Source organism: Podarcis bocagei (assembly GCF_964188305.1).
Source record: "Podarcis bocagei genome assembly, chromosome: 13".
In the NCBI taxonomy this organism is placed as follows: Eukaryota; Metazoa; Chordata; class Lepidosauria; order Squamata; family Lacertidae; genus Podarcis; species Podarcis bocagei.
This window is the reverse complement of record NC_138138.1, coordinates 36,924,021-36,949,315: the sequence shown is the minus strand read 5'-3', so window position 1 is coordinate 36,949,315 and position 25,295 is coordinate 36,924,021. Positions and strand designations below refer to the sequence as shown.

General features: G+C 46.6%; 1 protein-coding gene and 1 long non-coding RNA gene across 4 annotated transcripts in view; one reads left to right on the top strand and one right to left on the bottom strand.

Moving 5' to 3' along the window:
* The window catches only part of LOC308572372, a 40,027-nt gene extending 20,633 nt beyond the window's left edge, over positions 1 to 19,394 (bottom strand). Inside the window, exon 1 of the long non-coding RNA XR_014001747.1 lies at positions 18,935 to 19,394. This is a non-coding gene — a long non-coding RNA (uncharacterized lncRNA). The remainder of the gene's footprint in view (positions 1 to 18,934) is intronic.
* On the top strand, positions 508 to 25,025 carry FLT3LG (fms related receptor tyrosine kinase 3 ligand). Of its 3 annotated transcripts, none has more exons than XR_014001743.1 (9): positions 508 to 839; positions 16,582 to 16,679; positions 17,872 to 17,994; positions 18,823 to 18,876; positions 19,582 to 19,728; positions 21,386 to 21,539; positions 23,216 to 23,372; positions 24,072 to 24,132; positions 24,675 to 25,025. XR_014001743.1 is itself a non-coding variant. In XM_081168348.1 (9 exons), the coding sequence occupies exons 2-8, from the start codon at positions 16,644 to 16,646 to the stop codon at positions 24,102 to 24,104; spliced, it is 681 nt and encodes a 226-aa protein (XP_081024474.1). In that variant the 5' UTR covers positions 510 to 839; positions 16,582 to 16,643; the 3' UTR covers positions 24,105 to 24,132; positions 24,675 to 25,025. The 3 variants fall into 3 exon arrangements, 2 of the variants coding, with proteins under 2 accessions (XP_081024474.1, XP_081024473.1); XM_081168348.1 differs by having other exon boundaries at positions 510 to 839; positions 23,239 to 23,372; XM_081168347.1 differs by lacking the exon at positions 23,216 to 23,372 and having other exon boundaries at positions 510 to 839.
* Positions 25,026 to 25,295: the final 270 nt, after the last annotated feature.

Below are 25,295 nucleotides of genomic sequence, written 5' to 3'. Positions count from 1 at the left end.
AGGTAATCGCTTGGGTAATGGGCCATCAAGAGAACAAAGGGGGCTCTGTGCTAGATACCAAATGGGTCCTCTCTCAACTTGCAGGTAGTGAGAAGAACAAAAGCCAGTTTTCTAGCAGAACTTGGCAGGGATGTGACTTAGAAGCAAAGCTGAAAGCAGAGGGCCAGAGAGCAATGCTTGTTTTCAACTTGAATCCAAGGCTGCTTGAAGAATCCAAGGGAGAAACAAGACCCATATATATCTTTAGGGCATATGGTAAATAATCCATATTCGATATACCCTAAAGACATCACAGGCTCCTCTGTGCCTCATTCCCAAAAGGAAACATAAACAATATGTATGCGTGAATAGCTTAGTCGGTAGAGCATAAGATTGTAGATCTCGGGGGTGTGGGTTCGAGCCCCACGTTGGGCAAAAGATTTCTGTATGCTCAGCGCTCACCCTCGCCCTTTCCGAGATCGCACGAGCCGCTCTCCTTCTGGCCGATTGCTGGGACACGTGGAGAGGCGGAACCGAGCCCGGAGCGCGACTTGGGCTCGTGGCTGCGGAGCCCCGGGGGCGGGCGAGTGGGGGCGTCCCGACGTGCGGGAAAATATCTCTCCCCCCCCCCACCGCGAATATTTGGGGACGGGGGTGCGGGGGAGCGAGGAGGGGCGTCACCCCGGACCAAGCCCTCCCTCTTCGGAAAGACTTTCACTTTCGCCTAAACAAAACCCAGGCAGCCCTGTACTCGGGCAACTGCTTTTTCGTGGGGTTCGCGAAGCATGTGAGAAGCCCGAAGGACGCTGGGGAGAAACCCCGCTTCCTCCGCCCTCCCTCTAAACCTCGATCGATCATAGGTAAGTTAGGGCGTTATGGGAAATACAGGAAGCTAGCTCCCCTCTTCGACCGGTTAGGCGAAGGGTCGGCACTGACTGGCAGAGGCTCTCCGGGCGTTTTCCCGATCCCTTGCGCCTTACCTGGGCAAGATGTCAGGATTCCAACCCGGCGCCTCCCGCGTGCGTGGCGCCAGCAGTCAGGGCAAGGGGGTCGGCGCAGGGGGGGAATCGAGAGGGGGAGGGACCTGCCGCTTCCAACCTTGGCTTCCGCGCTTGCGGAGGGAGCCCCCAAGCGCCAAGATCGCGGAGGCTTCATAGAATCTCAGAATTCTACAGCGGGAAGGGACCTCTAGGGTCATCTAGTCCAACCCCCTGCAGCGAAGTAATATTTTGCCCAATGGGGGGCTCGAACCCGCGGCCCTGAGGTGAAGAGTCTTACGCTCTGCCAACTGAGCTGCTCTCTCACTCCTTGTGGTTCTTTCTCAGCTTCACGATGATTTTTGGATTTATATCCCGCCCTTGTATCAAGGAGGTGCCTATATAGGTGTTTGGGGGGGGGGGCTGCAGAGAGAAGGGCCTCCGATGGGGCAGGGCTTGAAGGTAAAGGAGCCAGTGGGGAGAGACCCCTGCCTGAAATCCTGGAGGGCTGCTGCCGGTCAGTGTAGGCACCACTATGGTAGATGGGGATAGTGGACCTGGCAGCATGTTCTGAAAGGGATGGTAAAAAGTGACAGGTGAAATGAAGAAGTTGCCTCTGCTCCCCACTTGAAGAGTCGTGGAGAATCCCAGGAACCATAGTCTGCTCGGAGGGCTGGGAATTGTCCGGCCTGTGAGGTCAGCACCCTTAGCAAACTACAGTTCCCAGAATCTTTCCGGAGGAGCCCTGAGTGTGCTCTAAATGCACAGTGTGGATGGGACCTATCTCTGGAAGTGGACGGCTTCTGCCGCTTGTTTCCGACTGACGTGGAACTGACTCCCTCAGGAGGTTGTGGAGGTTTCTAAGCAGAGGCTGGATGGCCATCCATCAGGAATGCTGTAGCTGAGATTCCTGCGTTGCAGGGGGTTGGACTGGATGACCCCTGGGGTCCCTTCCAACACTACGATTCTATGATAAAGCCTTTCCCAGCCCTGCCTGGAAATGCCAGGGTCTGAACCCGGGACCTCCTGCATGCTCTCCCACTGAGCCACAACTCCTCCCCATGTGCTCAAGCCAGGCTACTGTTTTTATTGGCTCTCTCTTGCTTATTCAATAGAGAGGTGCAGAAGCAGCCCAGACAGTTTTGCCCACTGCCGCTCTCCCATCCACACACAAAACCATCCTGCCAATTGAAGCAGCGCCTCTGCGCTGTCTCGGGGTCTAGCCTACGGCATCTTTGCCATGCGGTCCCGGTCCAGCTTTGTTGCTGCTCAGCAGATATCAGAGGGTTGTCAGTAGCATGCCAGATTCACACAGGCAGCCCTGAAGCTTGGGAACCGCATGCATATCAGAACACGCCCTCTGCCTCCAGCTGACTTATCAAAACGTGCTTTCTCTAAACCAAATGTGTGCAACCAGAGAAAAAGCAAGGAATGATCCATGCCTCTTGAGAAAGTGGATGGAATTCCCCCCCCCCCATAACACTGTAACTTGTGGACATTCAACAGAGATGACTGGGGGGGCAGGGGGTTGGACTAGATTACTCTTGGAGTCCCTTCCAACTCTGTGATTCCATGTGGGAAGATCCAGGACAGATGAAAGGAAGTACGTCTTCATGCAGGAGAGAGGAAAATGTGGGTGGAATGGAATGGAGTATCCTGGAAGTGAGCATGGCTGACTAGAATCTAGAAGAAGCCCAGGGCCCCTCCAGATGTGTTGTGGGTTGTGTACTTGCGATAGTATCAGCAGTTGGTTATACTCCATCTCGCTTTCCATACAGCTTGTACCTGCAATGGTATTGGGGTGGACATATGCTGCTTTGTTTCCTATTAGTGCATGTCCTAGAGTCTAGGACAGGGTCAGCAAACTTTTTCAGCAGGGGGCCGGTCCACTGTCCCTCAGACCTTGTGGGGGGGCCGGACTATATTTGCCTTAGTTTGCCTACCCATGGTCTAGGACATGCCCTAATTCAGGCATAGGCAACCTCAGTCATCCAGATATTTTGGGACTACAACTCCCATCATCCCTGACCACTGGCCCTGTAAGCTAGGGATGATGGGAGTTGGAGTCCCAAAACATCTAGAGGGACAAGGTTACCTATGCCTGTCTTAGAGCTTCCTGCTGAAATCCTGGAACTTTTCTGACTTCTCCTTCATTGGAGGTTGTGAAACAGAGGCTGGATGGCTCTTTAGCTGTGATTCCTGCATTGCAAGATGACCCTCGTGGTCCCTTACAGCTCTGTAATTCTGCGGTTCTATGAAACGTTCTGGTTTTGTTTTGGTGGCCCCACTTTTGTTGCATTGTGGTGCAAGAGTGCCTCTCCAGATGGCAGTAACAGGGGGAAGCAATTGCAGAACGATGCAGAATGCACTGTGATTGCAGACCTGGGCAATTTATGTGGCGATTGTTTCAGTTTGTTTGTGTGCTTTTTGATGCCTTTCATTTATTGCTTATTACTTTTGTTATGCTTGCAGTTATGTGAATCTTGTTATGTTATAAGCTGCCTTGCGCATGGTTTTAACTATGAAATAAGATGGTGATGGTGATGGTGATGGTGATGGTGATGGTGATGATGATGAAACCCACAGGGAAATGGCACTGGGGAGGGTGAGATAAAGCTTGTTTTGACACATCCTCTAGCCTCTCCACAAACAAATCAGAATGGATGTTCATTAAACAGCCCATGTTGTCTGATCTCCCTGTGAACAAACTCGGATGAATGTTCGACAAACAGGTTGTCTGGAAACACCCAATGGCGTGTTGCAGAATATACCTCGTTAAGTGGGCCTCACTCATACTGCAAGATTTGGTTGCAGGTGCCATTTGTTGTACGGTCAAGCTATTGGGTTGGGAGCCTATTAAGAATAATGCTGGATCCTGACCAGTCGTATCCTGGAATCCTGGGAACTGAACATTCTTGGAATTGTAGCGCTGTGAGGGGTAAACTGCAGTTCCCAAGATTCTTGAGTGGGAGCCTTGTGCTTTACATGTGTGGTGTGTTCACGGCAGGGGTGCTGACTTGCCTCCCACATTGAGGGGGTGTAGTCATGTGACGTGTCACGTGATGCCTCTGGCATGCACCAGGCTGGGACACGTTTGTCCCAGCCACCGCCTGGCTCCTGGGCTGCTGGGCAGAGGTTGGGGCTGGGACGCACTGAGGGCTCCCGGCAGTGGCAGGGGGTGGTGACCCCCTCAATATTAGGGGGCACCACGCCCTGCCAAAAAATATTGGGGAAGCTGAAGCTCCCTTCACCCCATTTACCTGGCGCCGCTGGTTCACAGACTTGCAGAATGGAGGGCAGAACACTTGCATGCCATGTAAACAGCTAGGACCTGCAATAAAATGTTGTGGTTTGGGGCCCTCTCCCCCAATTTTCCGTCCCCCCTCTGACTCCATTTTCAGTTCATCCTTCCTCCAGCAGTCAGTCAGCATTCTGTAGTCACTGAGCATGCTTAATCCTGGAGTGCACTGGGTTTCTCCCCACTCTTACAGTTTGATTTCCTCAAGTTTTTTTTGTACTTCTGCATACCTGGGGATTCCCCTAACACATTCCTCTTGCTTCTTGCGGCTTTGACCACATAAGCAATGGCACTCATGCACGCATGAACATGAGAAATAGAAGAAATTTGATATACCTATACTTTTTTCATTTGGTTGGCTGTGTACCACATCCTCCCCCTAGGGAGTGTAGAGCAGTCTAGATAGGGGTAGTTGTTATTATTCCATTTTATCCTCCTAACGACCCTGTGAGGTAGGCTAGCCTGAGCTAATTGTTGTGGGAGCTCCATGGATGTGTGAGGACTTGGAACCCCAGGAAGTTCAGGACCCTGTTTCCTGCTACACAACACAGGCTTTCTAGCCATCTGGCTGCTTAAAACATAGCAGAGTGGTGAATTATCCTTCCCCATTCTTTTCAGTGCATGGATATGGGTGAAATATTCACTGTCATCTTAATATTTCTGACTATTCAACTGGAATAGTAATCCATTCACATGGACGGATGGATGGCCATTGTACTCTCAATGTGAGCTAATGGGATTCCCCCACTTTCCTTCCTCTGCTTTTTTTTATTAAATGTGTTATAAACAATTAATTTTAAAAGAATAAGCTAGTCTCATGCAGAAAGGTAAAACCTAAACCCGCTGCCTCCAGAGCTATCAGTGGCCTTACGTGGAGGATGGGATCAGTACAGTGGTACCTTGCTTCTCAAACAACTTGGAACCCATAGACTGTACTGCAAACCCGGTAGTAAGTGTTCCAGTTTGCGAACTTTTTTTGGCAGCCGAACATGCTCCGTTTTGAGTGTTACGCTTCCATTTTGAGTGTTACGCTGAGGTTTGTCCATTTATTTTGTGTTTTTGTTTTTGCAGCTCTCTCTTTTTGTGTGTGTGTGACTGTGTGGAACCCAGTTCAGCTACTGATTGATTCATTGATTGATTGAGTGACTGCAGTACATTATTGCTTTCATTTTGTGGATCAATGGTCTCGTTAGATAGTAATGTTCATGTTAAATTGCTGTTTTAGGGGTTGTTGTTAAAAGTCTGGAACAGATTAATCCATTTTGCATTACTTTCTATGGGAAAGCGTCCCTTGGTTTTAGAACGCTTCGGTTTTGGAATGGACTTCCAGAATGGATTAAGTGTGAGAACCAAGGTACCACTGTATAGCTCTGGCTACCAAATGGGGTGAGAGGGGCAAACAGCATTTGTGCTTCTTCCACACTATTGGTTATTGGTTTATTAATACCCTGCCTTTTCCCCTCAGTTGGACTCAAGGCGGCTTACATATAAAAATAAGAACTGCTAAAACCTTTTTTTGAAAAATTGAACATTGATAGGCATAATACTAGGGACACGGGTGGCGCTGTGGGTTAAACCACAGAGCCTACGGCTTGCGGATCAGAAGGTCGTGGTTCTAATCCCCATGACAGGGTGAGCTCCTGTTGCTCGGGCCCTGCTCCTGCCAACCTAGCAGTTCGAAAGCACGTCAAAGTGCAAGTAGATAAATAGGTACCGCTCCGGCGGGAAGGTAAACGGCATTTTCGTGCGCTGCTCTGGTTGGCCAGAAGTGGCTTAGTCATGTTGGCCACATGACCCAGAAGCTGTACGCCAGCTCCCTCGGCCAGTAAAGCGAGATGAGCGCCGCAACCCCAGAGTCGGCCACGACTGGACCTAATGGTCAGGGGTCCCTTTACCTTTTACTAGGCATAAGACTATAAAACTCTTCGGGGTTGAAGGAGAATCCCTTTTCTGCTGCTGGCTGTCAGTGTAAATTGGGATGGTGATTCCACACTGTCTCCAGAAATATTCAGCAATGTACATCTGCGGGGTTGGTGAGAGTGGAATGGGGCGCGCGCGCGCGTGTGTGTGGTTTGACAGGACACCTGAGGAGAAGGCGGTGCCGATAAAGCAAACACCCCCTCCCACCACTTCCTTGTTGCGCTAAAGCTTTGCAAAACAGTGGAGATGTCTCGCTGTTACTGTTTGCAGAGCTCTCAGCAGCTCAGCTCAACCAAGAGGGATTCCATACACCCCCTTCTCTTCTTCATAGGAGTTAGGGAGCTGCTGCTTTCGGAGGTGTCCCTATGTGTCATTCAGCGCCAAGCTGCACCTGATCTGGAGTTAGGAATGTGTGTGGGAACGGGGAATTGAAGCTCTTTCACATTTAAAGGCAAACACACCTCCTTTGTGCTTTCCTGCGCCCAGCCGCCTTTTGAAATCTGCAGCTCTCCGAAGCTTGCAGTACCGTTATCCAGCTAAGCAACGTGTACGAAAGATGCATGTGCTAAGGTTAGGTGTGCATGAAAATAATGTGCCAAACAAACAAACAAACAAACAAACCCACAACCAAAAGGGCGGAAATCACTTTGAACTTTGGGCAACTTTTCACATAAACGTTTGCACATTTGGAAACATTTGCACTAGAAGCTGATGAATTGTCACTGTTTTTAAAAAAGCAAAACTATTGCGGAAACGTAGGGGACTGAACTTAAGGCTGGAATAACAAGAAACTAAAATTGATTCGTTTATTCCTGCAGGGAGACACTTTGTATCCATACTTCATAGTAACTCATTTATTTGGTTTTGTGTTCACCACTTAATGGATTTTTAAAAATACACAGTTTATAAATTCTTCTAAACAAGGAAATAACATAAAGGGAAGGAGTTTAGAAAATGCATATTGCATTAGCTCATGGGGTGGACGACCAGCCTGTTAATGGGGTTGGAGAAGATGTGAGAAGATAGTTGTTTAACCCTCTTGCACTGAGCCTTGGAGAGCTTTGCAAAACACCAAGATCTTTTGCAACTAGGTGCAACCCATGGACCAAATGCCTCCCCTCTACTTGGCAGCTGAAGAAATGGGTTTTATAAGCATTGATTGCTTACTCTCTGTGCAGCAAGGAAGTGAGAGTGGGGAAACTGTTAGAATAATGGAGGAAGGGACTGGAACTTAAAAGCAGAAGAGTCCTGCTGATATTGCTGATCCTGTAAGACCATAGCCCTGTCAGCATAATAAAATTTGCAAAAAAAACCCCAAACCCAGCAATAACCACCACCCAAAACCAGCTTAGCATTAGATCAGTGCAAGACTGTTTGTCAGTGTCAGCGATACTCTCCCCGATGCTTTTCAACATCTTTATGCGCCCCCTCGCCCAGCTTGTTCGGAGTTTTGGGCTGGGTTGCCATCAGTATGCTGATGACACCCAACTCTATCTGTTGATGGATGGCCATCCTGACTCGGCCCCAGACACACTGACCAGATGTTTGGAAGCTGTGGCTGGATGGTTACGTGGGAGCCGGTTGAAGCTAAATCCTTCGAAGACAGAGGTCCTGTGGCTGGGACGGGACGATATGGGATCGAGGGGGCATCTCCCATCTCTTGCGGGGGTGCAATTAGTGCCAGCACCGTCCGTTAAGAGTTTGGGTGTAATCTTCGATACCTCCCTCTCTATGGAGGCGCAGATTGCAGCTATAACAAAGGCGGCATTTTTCCATCTCCGCCAAGCTAAGCAGTTGGCTCCTTACCTCTCTCGCCCTGACCTAGCCACTGTGATCCACGCGACGGTCACCTCCAGACTGGATTATTGTAACTCGCTCTACGTGGGGCTGCCCTTGAGACTGACCCAAAAACTCCAGCGGGTGCAGAATGCTGCAGCAAGACTCCTTACGAGGTCTTCGCTGCGAGATCACATTCACCCGGTGCTATACCAGCTGCACTGGCTCCCGGTGGAGTACAGGAGCAGGTTTAAGGTGCTGGTTTTAACCTTTAAAGCCCTATACAGCCTAGGACCCTCGTACCTATGGGACCGCCTCTCCTGGTATGCCCCACAGAGAAACTTATGGTCTTCAAATAAAAACATCTTGAAGGTCCCAGGCCACAGAGAAGTTAGGCTGGCCTCAACTAGAGCCAGGGCTTTTTCGGCTGTGGCTCCGATCTGGTGGAACACTCTGTCACAAGAGACCAGGGCCCTGCGGGACTTGACATCTTTCCACAGGGCCTGCACCAGGCCTTTGGCCAGGGCACAGCCTGACTCCCTCCCTGGGCAATCTTCGCGGAGCTCTGGCCCAATGGTTGCCAGTGGCTTGAATTAATTAATTTCATAATGAATGATTTTAGAGTGTTGTTTATGCTGTACTTTTGTACTGTTTTATTGTTGTTAGCCGCCCTGAGCCCGGCTTCGGCTGGGGAGGGCGGGATATAAATAAAAATTATTATTATTATTATTATTATTATTATTATTATTATTATTATTAGTGTGAATTGTAGGAGTTATGTATGGAAATGATATGGTCCTAAGGATGGAAAATCTTGAGAGGCAGCAATGTCTTTGAAATAAATTCTCAATCACATTTATGGTTTTGATTGATTGATTGATTCTTATTCAGTGATATACAAAAAATACATACCCATTAGAAAGTATTTTTTTATGTTATACTGAGATAAAACAGCTACTTAGAGAGCAAAATCAGAAGGAAGAAAAGACAAGGAAAGGAGAAACCTAAAGAATGAGAAAGCAAGAGAAAAGAAAAAAAACTAAAGAAGGATAAAGAAGAAAACAATAAAAGGATTTCTGGCTCTCTGTCCTTGCAGCTACAGTATTTTTTCAATCTTCAAATCCAGTTACTAAAAGTTCATTTTCTCTTTCATGCAAAAAGTCCTTAAGAAATTTCCAGTCCTTAACAAATGTCAGTAATGATTTTTCTCTAATTATACATGTTAACTTTGCCATCTCAGCCAAGTCCAATAGCTTTATCACCATTCTTCTATAGTGGGCGGGGCTCTGTCTTTCCATCTTTGTGCATATAGCAGGCACGTCCAGCATCCAACAGGTTGCAATCCACCATCCAATATTAAAAAAACTGGCCAGACAGGATATAGCGAGTCATTGGAAAAATGCAGAAGAGCTAAGGGTGAACTAATAGAGGAAAAAATTGAATAATATTATAATTTTGGAATATTTAACTGTGAAGATACACAGGAGGAAAGTGTTTTACGGTCAGTGAGAAAGTGGAGGATTGGTTTGAGAAGATATTAAATTATTTGGGTAGATTTGAACAATTTGGGGCAATTAAAATGTTAAAAGTTAAATAAACCTTGTGGAGCGAGGAGTGTTAATGTATATGGAATTGTACATATGGTTGATTCGAATATGTTATTATTGATTATGTATACTCAATGTATCAGCTGCCTGGGGAGTTTCACTGTTGGGTTTTGGTTGTTGGTAAAAAGGGGGGGATGTGGCCTACCTTAGTTCTGGGTAAGCATGCATAGAATTGCACTGTAAGATTTCTTCTTATGCTAAAAATGGTAATGTATTAAGTTTTGTATATATATAATTCTCTTAATTTCCATTTATGTTATGTGGATAAATTACAATCTTTGTGATGGAATTTTGTGCACTTCTAATCAGGTGCCTTACTGATCTAAGTCCTGTACAGTGGTACCTCGGGTTACATACGCTTCGGGTTACATACGCTTCAGGTTACATACGCTTCAGGTTACAGACTCTGGTAACCCAGAAATAGTGCTTAACCTGAGGTACTATTTCTGGGTTAGCGGAGTCTGTATGCAATCTAATGCAGTTGCCCTGGAAGGAAAAATGCAGAATATGCTACCAGGACAGAGCTGAGCTTCCTGAGCATCTCTGCTTTCGTTCTGTATAAATAAAGCAAGTTCCAGATCCTTACATATGCAATAGTACACCTTCTTCTCTCAGGGAAATGAAGTCATCATCAAGGCTGTACAGTGGTACCTCGGGTTAAGAACTTAATTCGTTCTGGAGGTCCATTCTTAACCTGAAACTGTTCTTAACCTGAGGTACCACTTTAGCTAATGGGGCCTACCGCTGCCGCTGCACAATTTCTGTTCTCATCCTGAAGCAAAGTTCTTAACCCGAGGTACTATTTCTGGGTTAGCGGAGTCTGTAACCTGAAGCGTCTGTAACCTGAAGCATATTTAACCCAAGGTAACCCAGTTCGAAAGCACGTCAAAGTGCAAGTAGATAAATAGGTACCGCTCCTGCGGGAAGGTAAACGGCGTTTCCGTGCGCTGCTCTGGTTCGCCAGAAGAGGCTTAGTCATGCTGGCCACATGACCCGGAAGCTGTACGCTGGCTTCCTCGGCCAATAAAGCAAGATGAGCACCACAACCCCAGAGATGGTCACGACTTGACCTAATGGTCAGGGGTCCCTTTACCTTTACCTTACCACTGTATTGCAGTCCTCTTCCATAACCCCTTTCTAATTGTGTGTCCCCTAGCAATTGTGTGCCCGAAAAGCAAGAGTTCTGGCTTCAACTGAACAGTAACCTTTATCCACGGAGAGCATGAGACTCTTAATCTCAGAATTGTGGGTTTGAAGCCTATTATTAGCACTGCATTGCATTGCTTGGGCTGGACTAGATGACCCCCAGGGTCCCTTCCAACTCCACAGTTCTATGATTTTATGATTCTGTGTATTCGTATCCAGTATATTTTAGCTTTTTTTTACATGCCCCCCAGGCATGGTAAAATGTCCCTTCATGTTCTTGGCATTTTCCAGCAAACATTTGAAACATCTTTATACATTCTAAATAGTTTCTCAGGAGTTGAATACCTGTTGAAATCAAGAAACCCGAGTTCATCCAGGCCATGGACTTCAGTGGTTCTAATCTGAGTAGGACTAGCATTGACTCCCAACCCCTAGTGCAGAAGCAGCCTTCGAGGCACCTGGTTCTTTGCTGTGAGCAACAATAGTCTGGGATGGATGGGCCTTTGGTTGGACCCAGCAGCTCTCTTCATTCTTACGCCTCTTTCCCGGATAGTAGCAGCTAATATAGACCCTGTCAGAATGCACATGGAATCTCGTCCCATTGTGCCAACATTTTGCAGCAACCTGCAGGCTAAATTTCATCTGCTATTCTGTTTGGCTGAGTTTGGAGAGAGGTTTACCAGGTGGCCAGGTAAGGAAGAGATCAGGCAGTGCTCATGTATCATTAATAGTTGTGTTAAAGAAGGAATTTCAGTAGCTGTACCTTGTCCCCTTTTTTGCCTCTGGTGGCCCTGTCAGGTAGACACCCATTCCCCTTGCACAGGCATGACTTAACTGAAAGGCACTCTTCTCCTTTCCAAATCCTAATTTAGCTTTCATCCTCTTTTCCTGCCCTGCACCCCGAATCATTTGTGGCTTTTTCGTATCCTTCTTAATTTGGTTTTGGAGTTGCCACCCTTGGCTCACCCAAATTTTTTAACGGGGAATTCACATGATGTCATTTCCCGCCCATTGTATTCCAGTCATTCCCCCCCGCACATGCACACCTAATTTGTGGCAAGGTAAACAGCTTAAAATCCTGCCATTGTGTACTGGCAAAGTGCTATTACGGCTTTCCAAGAAAGGCCAGAGATCACTGATAAAAGCTTTGTATGCAGAAAGTCTCAAGTTCACTTCTGGCATCTTCTGTTTAAAAAGGAACAGATGGCAGCGTACAGAAAAGCTCTTTCCTAAGGAAGGGGTGAGGAAGTTTCGTTTATTTTTCCATTAAAGGCCATAGGAAAGTCAACCAGGGCTGTGGAAAATGGTGGGTGGAGTTAGAGCCAGCGGTGGGTGGCATTAGAGCCAGCGGTGGGTGGAGTCAGAGCCAGCGGTGGGTGGAGTCAGAGCCCCAAGTGGGTGGGGTCTGAAACAATGCAGGATTGCATAGCATTGTAATGTATTGTTCTATGTGCCTCCCCATATCTCTCTCTGTGGGCCTAATAATAATAATAACAACAACAACAATCTTTCAAATCTACTGATGATTACAGCTGCCTCTGCTATGCTTCCTCAACTGGAATCTAGGTTAGCAAAAGGTTAGCAAAAGCAAATGATTAACATCCGGGCTATAATAAATGAATTAATTGTATGCTCCTCTGTTTGCTGTATGAGTCTTCTCATCACTTGCTAGTGGGACAATCTATAAAACCCTCTGCTCTAGTCTTCTAACCCACTAATAAGTCCCTGTTCCAAATTTACAATGCAATCCAGGAGCCCTGTCTCTGTTTTACCTTCAAAGACACCTGTGATTCTGTTTGGGTGTTGATCTTCTTTATCTCTTTTACTCAGTCTATGATGAGGATAAGATGCATGTGCTACACATACAAAAAAAAAATCTCAGAGTGAAGGAAGGCAAAGTCTTATTAAAACAAATGGTGCAAATAAAGTAGGCAACTTATTTAACAACAACAACAACCTGCCATTCATTCAAAAGCCCCAGAGAGGGTTACAATTTAAAAAAACAGTTAAATAAAGAAAAACAGTTTTAAACAATTTACAATTACAGAAGTAAGGTGGGCCTTAAAAATATTCATCTCAGTTGTCAAAAGCCAGGGTAAAGCAGTGTATCTTTAGGCTGAGGGCCACTTGTTACTCACAGACCACAACATCCACATTCTAGCATTGTTGTTATCATCATCATCATCATCATTATATTCAATTTATATACTGCCCTTTATCAAAAGATCTCAGGGCGGTTTGCAACATTAAGAACACATTTTACGGTGCATCAATAATAAAAAGGTCCTTTTCTTCTAGCCGTGGCAGTTTTAATCTGAAATCTTAGGCTCAGTACTGCGCCCAGAGCTCAGAAACTGCTCGTGCTAATGGAATTCCCTGTCGTAAAACGCGCCTAGAACAATGGGAGTTTCAAATGCTGCCTCTTCCACTGTCAAACAGCTCTTACTTTCAGAAAGTTTTTTCTGAATGTTTAGTCGGAATCTCCTTTCTTGTGACTTGAAGCCGTTGCTTCGAGTCCAACCCTCCAGAGCAGGAGAAAAGAAGCTCCAGTTTGCTTACTCATATATAGAATTTCTTACTTGGCTGGTAAGTCCCTATTTTAGTCCTGGAAGACGCATGTTGGACAGGATGTTACACTGGCAGGGCTTGGACCTAATGTGAGCAATTAACTGTGGTTACGGAAATTAAGGTGTGCACAAGCTGTTAAACCAACCACAATCAAGAAACAAACCGCAGACACCAGGCTTGGGTTCCCAATTGTGGTTTATTTAGGAGAATAAGTAGGAGAATGCTATGATTCAGATTAAATATTAAACCTGCTACTCCTTTGTTCTTTCCATTGGAAGCACAGATGGAAGGCTCTGCCAATTTCAGTCCCCAAGTTCACATTTTTTCCAATCTTAAATTCAGTTTTCCACGTTTTGCAGCAATTTTTGCAAGCAATTATTTTCCCTAACATAATAACCTTTTATATGTTATTTTCCACAAACGTCTTCATTGTTATACACACTTAATATATGTGTTTTTGCAAGCATTCTTTGGTTGGACAACTGCATGGGAAGGTGTGAATTTTGAAGGACAGCAGTTTCCCAGTGTGGTAAACTTTCGCCCCCAGCCACTCGCTCCTCCCTCACCTGTCTCTGCTCACCGGCCAGACTAGGTTTCTTGAGCAGGGCTGGCAGGCGTGTTTACTTTTTACAGAACAGGACAAAATAACACCGGTAAGGCTGCCACCACTCCCTTTGTTCCGGGGAACCCAGAGCCACAACCCAGGGAGAAGGCTGTGCCCCGTTATTGCTGGTTATCCCCCCTCCACAGGCTGTATCCACAGACCTGCAGACAGAAATTCTACGGTAGAGCGTAACTGAGCGTAAGGCTAGGAATTAGCTATTCCCCCGGAAAGGCACACAAACCAAGAACAGTTTCTTTCTTTAAAATTTATTTTAAAAAAAACATAAGAAAACATGCTAAAATAGCAGGCACTCTTTAGTAGTTTACAGGCAAGAAAAATAAGAACATTGCAAAGTCTAACTAACTTACATACTCACATCGAAACAAAGAGAGAATAGTTAGAGTCCTTTCAAGTCTGCATTCAAAAGCTTTCGCATTTCTCCATCACAAAGGATGTAAGGACAGCTACTTAGATGGAACTTCAGCAGCTGGGCGATTTGCAGATTGCAGAGCGTGCTTTCTCAGCCATTCCCAAGATTTTTTATCCCCGGTTTGCATGTGGGTCGGAACCCCCAAAACCAATCATAACTCTTGATTATTTTTCAAATTCTCCAATGACCGGCGTGCAGGCTAATCAGTCTAACTTCTGGCAGCTGGGTCAGTTAAGAACCCAGGGCCTAAATCAAAGGGGTTCCTCCCTTCTGTGGGGTTTCTACAGATGCACATTCCCAGGCAATCAAGGCCAGATAACATCACTGAGGGAATGCACATAACTTCGGACCCAGGTGTCAAACCTTCCATTAAATCAGAGGTTTCCTTTCCCATGATAAACCTTTCACACCCTGGGAGCCTGTTAGTCTGGGGTTAAAGGGACAGAACTTATTTCCCATGGTCCTTGTGGCTTGCTGGTTACCCACAAGGCCTCACTCTTGTTGCTTGACCAAGGAATAGCTTCTAAACAAACACTAGCTTTACTACACCCAGTTTGCAATTTCTCTGTGCAAATTTGCAAAGTTGATTCAGCTTTATAAATGCACCCTGTTCTCACAATGGCCAGCCAGATTCCTGTGGGAAACCCTCAGGCAAGACATGACTATCTTGCGGTTCCCAGCAACTGGCATTCAGAAGCATACTGTCTCCATCCATGGAGGCAGCACTCTGATAATGGTCTCGCCTGCTTTACGTCAACAGGAGCGCCCACCATGTCAGTCAGAAAATTCCCCAGAGCATTCAGGAATCCAGTGGATTCCATAAGTCTCTGAGGGCAGGCCAACCTAACAGGCCGGGTCTCATAATTCCCAGGGGCTGCCGACTAACCAAACCTCACCAAGAAATGGTCCATCCACAACAATGGGAGTTAGAAAAACCTGTCAGCGCACCAACCAGCCCTCCTGTTGAAAAGACTGTCTTGGGAGTGTGACCTGCCACATCCATCAGGCTGGTGCTGTGCTGAGACTGGAATTCAACGTCCGGTACACTTCCACTTCAACTCAGTGTTGTCCCGGCATTTAGCAGAGATTGTACACAGCGGTCTGTGTTCTGTGTGGTTACTGTTGCGTTCTAGTGGAGCTCTATATAAGCAGGCTGGCTGAACCCTTCAGTTCAGTTCTGTTCTGGCCTGTGAATAAACAAGAGCTGTTTGAAGAATCGCTATGTCGTCTGATATGTTCACCCACAACTTAACAGAGATTACTCAAGCATGCAGAAAAGTCTCTGTACGCAGCTTATTTCCTAATTTAAGAAGCGTTTATTTTACAACAGCAATTAATCAGCAGCCGATTAATTCGGTTGCCAATTGTAATTGCTGCTGTAAAACAATAAGACTGTGACCAGAGCAACGTGCTTCGGGACCACTCCTCCCAGTTCTGCCCAATGAGCCTCCCAAATGGGATGGTGTAGGACTCCTGGACTTCCGCCATCTTCTCCCCCGGGGCTTAGCCTACTCATGTTCAGTAGCACCTGGCACCCGGTCCTGAAGAGGCGTCCTTCACCAGCGAGTTTCACTGCCCACAGGCAGGTCCTCCAGCCGGCCTTTCTCCCACACAGATACAGCCACGCAGCTGACTCCGTAACCTGTGGAATCACATACACAGGAACTTCAACAGAGACAACCCCATGGATGTGATGGAGGCTCTGATGCCGCAGGCTGCTCCATCAAGTTGGCCCCTGCGTGGATGTTGAAATCCCCCACTACAGGTCAAATGGTGGATGACTGAAGAATCATTATGCGTAATGTGGCGTAATGGTTAGAGCGTTGGACTAGGACCCTGGAGAGCAGAGTTTGAATCCCCACTCAGCTGGGTGACCTTGGGCCAGTCACCATCTCATAGGCTAGCCTACCTCACAGGGCTGTTGTGAGGATGAAATGGGGAGGAGGAGACCCATGTTCACCACCTTGAGATCCTTGGAAGATAAATGCAATGAATAAATGAATAAACAGTGTTTCATGTGAACCAGTGCTATTTTTCTAGAAAAAGAGGTGCTGAAACTCACCCTGAGTGCCTCCCTTGTTCCCTTATAATGGCGAGTTCCGGAGAGTTCCAGCTCAAAAGAAGCCCTGATATTAGGTATTTTTTATTATTTTGCATAAGTTGCAGTGCAAAACATCTGGAAGGCCCCACGTTGGTAAATGCTGGTTTTGCTACATCCCAAGCCCATGTTTCCTTGGCCTCTTAACCCCTAACGATCCTTTCTTTTATCCCCACAGTTCCCCCCCCTTTCTAGAGGGGTAATCCTCAGCATGTTCGTCATCCACCAGACCATGTGGAGATGATTTGGCGCCATGCAACCCCAGAGTCTTTTGTCGTAAGTTTTCAAAAACAATTGGCAGGATCAAGGAAGAGGCCTCAGCTTCTCCTGATATACTAGTCCAGGAATGGTGGCCAGAGAGGAAGAGGGAGAGGGAGGTTCTTTGGGCCTCTCCTTATTGCATCACCATTATCTCCCCAGAACCAGGTGGCCTTAGTTCAATGCATGCTTTCCAGCACTCAAAATCTGCGTTGCTCAAAAAGGCAGTGAATGACAGAAAGCAAATTACTCAGAAAGCAATTTCCTTTCTATCATTCACTGCCTTTTTGAGCAATGCAGATTTCCCTTTTTAAAAAGTTTTTTTTGTCCTCATGATTGCAGACTGGGGGGGGATGTTTCTGCAATCAGCCTCTTCCAGGCTATTCCATTCTCCTCGCCGCCACCTTTTCAGTCTTCGCTTCTCCAACTGTCAGTCTACTGAGCTGTAGAGTTTACCTATTAGCAACAAATGACTGGGACCCACAAGAAATGTTGCAGTATGACATGCTGCAGAGGGAAATGAGGAGCAGATGGGGCTTGTCAACCTGGGAAGGTAGCTCACCTGGGAGAAGGAAAACTCTGATTCGCAACCTCTGCTGCCTTGTGGCTACACTCATTCGTGAGAAAGGTTTTGGGAGTAAACCCTCCATACCCCTGGCCTTGCAAGACATCTTCGGGAGAAGAAAAAGCTATGGAGTAAGCCCTACACAAATTCAGAGTGGTTGAATGGTGTCTTGTACATCTTCCAACAACTCCTGTAGCCAAACAGATGCCAAACGTATTGCTCTGCTTTCCTTTGGGCCACGTCAGTGAGGCTGAGAGGGGGGTCTTGTCATCTGGGCAGCCCAGGAACTCCATTGCCTAGGTTTGCATGCTGAAATAGTCACTTTGGTGGTCTCTGCAGCCACAGCAAGTGCTATGATTCTCCGGTAGTTTGACTTCACCCCCGGAGTCACACTCCATTGTCTCTTGGGAAAGTCCAATGCCAACATTCCCATTCTACTGTAAAGGAAGGAGGGTAAGATTTGGATGCCTTTAAAAGAGGATCAGGCAGGTAACAGATTTGCTCTGTCATGTATGTGACAGTTCTTCAGATATTTGAAGATGGAAGTTTGGGTCTGCATTACATGCTAGCTGAGAGATGCTTGAGAGTTCTTTTGAACTCTCAAGCCAAATATATAAGCCAAATAATTTTTTCCTGTCCTTCTAGGTCTTTGTTCTGCTGCTGCTGTTTCTCACCCAATGTGAGTCAAGCAAGAATTGCGTCTTTCAGCATGTTCCGTTTGAGTCAACGAACAACACTCAGCTTTTTTTATCTAAAATTAAAGAACTGGTGAGTGTGCCCTCAAGCAGACTATATCAGGGCAGTGCTATTTTTCTAGAAAAATAGGTGCCAAAACTCACCATGAACCTCCCTCAAATAGATGTTGAACAGCATTGGGGATGTGATAAAGTGTTGTAGGGACCATAGAGTTTAATTGCCAAGGGGCTGAGCCAATCATCCCATGCTACCACCTGAAATTGGCCCTGCAGGTAGAAACGCAACATTGCAGCGCTCATGGGAGTTGTGGTCCAAAACATGGAGAATTGTGCCAGGGTGATGAAGGCTCATCTAGATAAACCTAGATCAGGGGTTGGCAACCTTTTTTGAGGCTGGTCTGGTCCACTCCCTGGCAGACTTCTTGGTGGGCCGGCGTGCGCGCGCCTGTGTATGTGCTCAAGCTAGTTCCAGTGCTCTTCCAGGTTGGAAGAGCGCCGGAAATAGCGTGTACACATACATGTGGGCGCTCCTCTGTGCTGGAAGTGCGCTGGAAATAGCACGTACTCATGCGTACAGGCGCTCCTCTGGGTGAGGAGCACCCATGTGCATGCGCACCTGCTATTTCTGGCGCTTTTCTGGGACAGAAGTTGATCCCTGCAGTGAGAAAAAAATAGTACCATGGAAAAAAGCATGGACTCCCCACGCCGATCCACAGAACGGCCGTGGGCCGGTTTGAGGAGGCTCCTGGGCCAGAACCAGCCCATGGGCCTTAGATTGCCAACCTCTGACCTAGAGGGACCTTTAAAGCCTATTTAGAAACATTTTGTGGATAGACTTTTCTTGCTCTTTAATCCATCCTCTCCCCTCATTCAACCCAGGCCTGTCTCTTTCTCTCCGCAGAAGCAGTACCTGCTCCTCAATTACCCAGTAGATATGCCATCCAACCTGAAACCGGTAAAGTCTTAAAAAACAACCTGTTAACTAAGGAAACAACTAGACATATGTTACCTACCATTGTGTTGTTATGTTACTTGAAAGGGCTGATCAGTTGCAATTATTTTAATTCAGGAGCGAATTTTTGCATGGAGATGAAAATGTGCGCTGCCTCTCCTGTTACAAAAAGCAGAAGTTCCACCAGGAGTGGAAGGATTTGAAAGACAATTCCTCTTATGTCAATTGTGCTGCTGCCAGCCTGTGTGGGCAATGCTGAGTTAGATAGACCAAAAGTCTGGCTCACTATAAAGGCTTACCTACACTTACCTTTTCTCTGTGCTTTCCAGGAAATGGTCCATGCTTTAAAACTCCGTATCCAGGTGCCCTTTCCCACCCACCCCACTCCGGAGCTTTCCTTGGGGAAAAAAACCCCTGCTCTTTATAGCTGAATTGGAGCAAACAGCAATGGGGGGGGGGCGGAAACTGAACTGCTGTTTGTTGCACTTCTGCTTCAAAGAGCAGGTTTTCACAGGGAAATATCGGGGGGGGGGGAGTGCTTGGACACAGAGCTTTAAAGTGTGGACCTGAGCCTGGAAAACGTGGGTCAAAAGGTAAGTTTGGATGAGCTTTGTATGTTCTTAGTGGTTTCGAAAAAGAATACACCCCTGACTTTTTCCTAATCATGCATTCCTTCCATATATCCCCCCCCCCAATAATTCCCCCCAGGATGGATTCTGCCAGGAATTATGGGAAATTCATCTCATAAACAAAAAGCTGAAGCATCTGGCCAGCGTATCCGGGAGAAGACTGGAGGAAATGTTCTTCAATATAACAGATCACATTGCCTCCTTTATTAAAGAATGTAACATTGAGGTAGGTCATGGGTGCTTTGGAAGGCAGCACAGGTCATTCCCCCCTCTTACTTATTCATCTAATAGCTGTTTTGAACCTGACCAGTCCTAAACGCTAGCAATTATTTGTATTTGTTAAGGATATTTAAAAATAATTAAGTTAAAATTTGGATCAGAATGAAATACCACAAGGTGCTCCTCCCTCCAGATTAAGCCAGGCCCCTGCTCATGCCAGGTAGGAATGGAGAAGAATTTCAATTAAGTTCGCATTGAAAGGTGAACTTACCTAACTTCCAAAGCAAAATACAAGCTGAAACGCAGCCATCCTTCAGAATTCACACTTCTCCAAATTCTGCAGTTCTCCAGCCAAGTACAGTCGTACCTTGGTTGCAAAACATTTTGGAACTCGTACATTTCGGCTCCCGAACAATCAAAAACCGGAAGTGAGTGTTCCAGTTTTCAAATGGTTTTCGGAAGCCGAACGTCTGGCACGGCTTCTGCAGCTTCCGATTGGATGCAGGACGCTCCTGCAGCCAATCAGAAGCTGTGTCTTGGTTTTCAAACGGTTCTGGGAGTCGACTGCACTCCCGGGAGTGGATTCTGTTCGAGAACCAAGGTACGACTGTAATGTATCCAAAAACGCATGAACTTGTGAAAATAATGTCCAGAAATCATTTATTACAGGGGAAAGTATTCTCCAAAAGTGTGTATCTTGGGCAAAATTGCAAAGAAAAAAATGTGTATATTAGGAGACCTTTTCAACGAAGGAGCAATTCCATTGGCACCAAGCTAGTGTAAAGTCAGTTGGCATAAAGGTACACCAGATCCAAAACCCATTTACCAGTAGGATTGCTGCTGCTGCTCTGGAAGAATGAAAACAAGCCTTTAAACTAGTGTTCTGTGCTGGGTTGGCAGGCCACATGACCAAACTGAACAGGCTTAGGATCCAGCCCAAGTCGTCCCCCGAGACCCCTTGAATGCCCCTTGGGGGGTGGGACCTACACCTTGGCTCAGCTGACTAAGCCCTGGCTCAGCCAGGGTGAGCAAGTTAAACTGGTGTTTCTTCAACTGAACCAGAGCCAAGAATTAATGCAGCTGAACCAAAGATCTGCTGCATCCTAAGCTGTTCATCCCAGCCATAGGATTGCCCCCAAAACGCTGGTGAATGGGGCCTTAAAAACGATGCTCAGGTTTTCACTTTAGGGGTTGGAGGGTCCCCTTCTAGCAATAGAGGGTACAGTAAGTCCACAGGAAGATTCACACCGTATTCTGCCTCTCCTCCTACTGCTCCCTCACCTGAGACTGGTGTTCTTCAACCTTCGGCCCCTAAGGTCAATGGAGAAATCCAGTTTTGCTTGCATTTTCATTAAAAACTACCTAATTCAAGCTTTTTAAATCTATTTGGCTCCAGAGTTAATGCCTGCAGTCAGCAGCAGCAGTAGGAGCAAAGAACAGCTGAGGAAGAGGGCGATTTTCAGCAAGAAACTGCCACAGGGCCCTGATCCAGAGTAGGGGCCTGCGGCTGTTTTGTCTTCAAAACAGAAGTAGCCCCATTTAAGTGCCGCAACTTCACGTGTAATTTGGCCCCAGTTCCTAAGGTGTGGTGGCATGGCTTGTGGGCTCACTATACATCAGGACAAAGCTGCTGGGCTTGACTTTTTTCTCTTGCGCCTTAACAGGATAGTTGTGTCCGTTTTGTGGGGACAAACATCACTCAGTTCTTGAATCCAGTTCCTTACCACATCGGAACCCTGGCGGACAAGATGGAGAAACTCATCGAACTGAAAGAGTCTGCTGACTACAGTAATTGCACCATTATTCAATGCCAACCAGGTAACATTCCAGGTGGTCAGGGTGTGGGGGAGCAAGGCTGTGGGGATACAGAGGGGATACATTTCTGCCATGGGGGGCTGACACAGTGGGACAGTGGCATGGAGCTGCCCTCATAAAACTGGCGTCGCTGCTTCTTATCAAGGTGGTTCACTGGCATGGCAGGGGGGTGGCAAACTTGGAGCAGAGCCAATCTGTGCCCACACAGCCCTGAGCTCCCTACCACCTCCCTGCACCCCAACCCGGTCAGTGGCAGTGATGACAGTATTAAGAAGGTGGCTTCGCAGCCCTGCCCCACTGCCCCACTGCCCCAGCTGCTCCTGTTCTCCGCTGGGTGAACAACTTGCCATGGTGTGTATGAAACTGTAAGTGGTGAGCTGATCAAAGAGGATGGTTTCACCCCAGTGTCGACAATATGGGGAGGCAGAGAAAACGAGCGAAAGTCGCCTCGCTTTCTTGGCAGGAGGGTGCCTACCAAGTGGTTGCATGGATGCTCTGAAGGTTCGTTTCCGCCAGAAATAATACTTAGCATCCATACGGTGCTTTGGAGATTTCAGAATGCTTCACAAACATTATCCCAGTAGCCATGACAACCAGGCCCAACGTCAACACTTCTGCCCGTCTCCCAACTTCTAGGCCCACCTGGTTGCAATAGGTCCTTGGCATACTGCGCCACTCTGGGTAAATTTAAATAGCTGCCCTTGGTGGCTTCCCTGTGGCTGCCACTGTAATTTCCCAGAATTCCTCAGACCAACATGACTTCAGGGGCATTGTGGGAAGTTTAAAATGGCAACTCACAGCTGTTGGTAAGTAAGCTCAAGGGCAGAGGCTTAGCAGAGGGCATTTTGCCAGGGAGCCCCTCAGACCTGAAGCTGCCCCTGTTTACAAAATTGGAATTATCATGCCCAGCTTGCAGTAAGGGGGAACTGAGGCAGAGAGAAAAGTCAGTTGCCTAAGCCCACTGAGTGAGTATGTGGCTGTGGTCTGATTTGAACTCAGGACTTCCCAACTTACAGCTCACCCCCAGCTGTCAGTGTCACCAACTTCTGCAGCCCCAGGACTGCATGAAACCCTAGTTTCTACCACAGGGCTCACTTTAATTATTGAACAAACTTTATATACCTCTGGTTTGTATCAAAACCTCTTAAGTGGTTTACAATTTTATCTCTCTTTCTCTTGTCTCTTCCCCCCATCCTTTCTTTTCTGTCTTTCCCAAGGCATATCTACACTTGAGGACCCATACTGGTTTATCTCTCCCCCAGGAAATCATGGGAGTTTTAGTTTAGCAAAGGGAGAATTTAGAGGCCCTGAACAGCATTCTCAGCACCTGCAATAAACTCCAATTCCCATGATTGCTTCGGGTGGGGGAGTCCATGACAATTAAACCAGTGGACCATTGTTAATAATTTGTGGTGTAGAGATGCTCTCGCTCTTTCTCCTTCTTCTCACCATTGACTATCTCCCCCTTTTTCTCACTCTCCCCTTAAAAAACAAAACAAAATATTGTAGTGCCAATCACCTGATGTCAGGCCACCATCCGCTTCTTGTGAAACCAATGCAATATTCTACATCTGTTGTCATAAAAAGGTGGTTCAGCAAGACTCTGTGGGTATCCTCTCAATATTATCTGCTCTCTGCCCCTCGCTTGTTACCGGAAGGCATTCAATCTGCCCCTATAGGTCAGTCTCTCTCTGTACTGCAGACTCTTTTACTCCAGTCACCGAAAACGTCCACTCGTCTCAGAGATCTCACTGGGGACCATTTCTACTTCTGCTTCTCATTCCCATTTCCTGCTTTCTACTCATCATGACATGTCCATTAAGGAACCTATTTCAGGTAAGCAAGAAGCCTTTTCAAAGAGCTCTGGGATATTATGTTCTGGGCACTCACTGAGCCATGGCTGACAAGGATCTGGTGGGAATTGCAGTCCCAAGTTTCTAAAGGGCACGAGGTTGGGAAATACTGCCCTAGGTAAGGATTGGGGGTGTTCCGATTCAGTTTGTCTTTAAAGGCAAACCTATTTGATTCGTTGTTTCTGAAGCAATCTGAGAACCCAAACATGGCCATCCTTTGACATTTGCGCTTCCCCAAATTTTGCAATTCTCCAGCCCAGCAAATGTGTACGAAAATCCATACACTGGGGTAAACCATCCCTAAAAATGCATATATTGGTGAAAATAACATACAAAAATGCAGTGTTTCCCAGACTTAACAATAATCGCATGCCCCTTTTGAGAGTTTACCTCTTCTCAGACAAAGATAATTTGGGGGTAGTTTTAATAATGCAATTTTATCTAGGCTAGAGTCGCATGTTTGTGCTTGCAGTATACATGGGGGGGCACACAGCATCCCTGCCTTTGATCAATCATCCCAGGATAGGTAACCACGGAATCCTGTCACGCTCGCATGGGCCCAATCCTCACCTTTCAGCACTATGTGTGACATTGGCTCCACCATCACCAGTAGTACTATTATCTCCTCCACCCACATCCGTCAATTTGAGATGTAATCATAGCTCCATATTTCATCCCCCAGAGGCTCCCAAGGTTTCAGGAAACGCCCGTTTGAGCCTTCAGAGCACCTTTGGGGAATAAAGGTAAGGGTAAGACTTTCCTGTATTTACGTATTTCTGTGGCAAAAGGCGCATAGAAATAAATTTCTCAGAAAATAATTTCTGTTGGGGGAAATTGCTTTGCAAAAACGTGCGTTCGATAAAATCACATGCAAAGATTAAATTTGCACTAAAATGCCGGTGAGTTTTCACGAGGACTTTTAAATTTGTGTTTTTTTTATGAAACTGTAAACCGATGAGGATATGTGGAGAACTGAACGTAAGTTTAGAAAAATGAGAAACTGATAAAAAGCCCCCAAATGGACAGATTTCATCCATTCCTACGGAGGAACAACCAATTACATAAGCTCCACGCTTGAACTCTGAAACGTTACTTGCCTGGCACACCTGAGTGAGAATTAGACTCCAGGGCAAGCTTCAGGGTCTTACCTAGTGGGGAATATTGCAAAATGACCAAATGATTTGTGGGGTGTTTTGCAACCTCCTCACTCCTGGCTTCTCTTCTGCCCAGGCCCCAACCAATTTTTTTTAATTTATTTTTTTGTCATCTTATCTTCCTCCCACAGCATCTTCAGGCATGAATGGCCCCCTGCACAGTGAATGGGACGGCGTCCTTTTGCGCACACACCATCAACAGCAGCGCATGCCCCGCTCCCACTGTTTTCTCCCTGGAGGACTGGACTTCCATAGCTATTGGGGGGAGACAGGCAGTGGGGAGAGAGACTCATCTGCAGCATCCCTCTGAGGAGGAGCTGTGGGGGCATCAGTTCCGGATTCTGCCACTGGGTGCTGCTGCACCGCCATTTTTATATTGAGAAGTATGAGAGGAGAAAGACATGCACAGGTTTTTTTTGTTAATATATATATGTATATATATTATTTTGTATAAATAAAAATAAAATACAAATAAACAAAAATGTTTAGTAGCCATGTGAACGTATCATTTAAGTAGCATGACGCCAAAAGAAATTTTGGCTTCAGTACCTAGCCTGCTCAGGGAAGGGCAGCTGGACCTGACAGCCCCCTGCCTTTTTGAATTCCTCACAAAGTACCACAGAGTTCTTAATGTAGTGTTGCTCGGGCTCATGGGGGAAATTTAAAATGGTGGCCAGAGGGTCACTGATATAGGTGGTGCCCCTCAAATTGGAACAGGAACCTCTAGGCTTACATGGCCTTACCTCACTTGA

What these genes read in the sequence shown, in the direction of transcription:
- FLT3LG (XM_081168348.1), top strand. Translation starts at nt 16,644, where the DNA reads ATGATTTGGCGCCATGCAACCCCAGAGTCTTTTGTC. An exon ending in CAACCCCAGAGTCTTTTGTC is followed by an intron (nt 16,680 to 17,871) that starts GTAAGTTTTCAA and finishes CTGTCCTTCTAG; the next exon opens with GTCTTTGTTCTGCTGCTGCT. An exon ending in CATTAAGGAACCTATTTCAG is followed by an intron (nt 23,373 to 24,071) that starts GTAAGCAAGAAG and finishes TTCATCCCCCAG; the next exon opens with AGGCTCCCAAGGTTTCAGGA.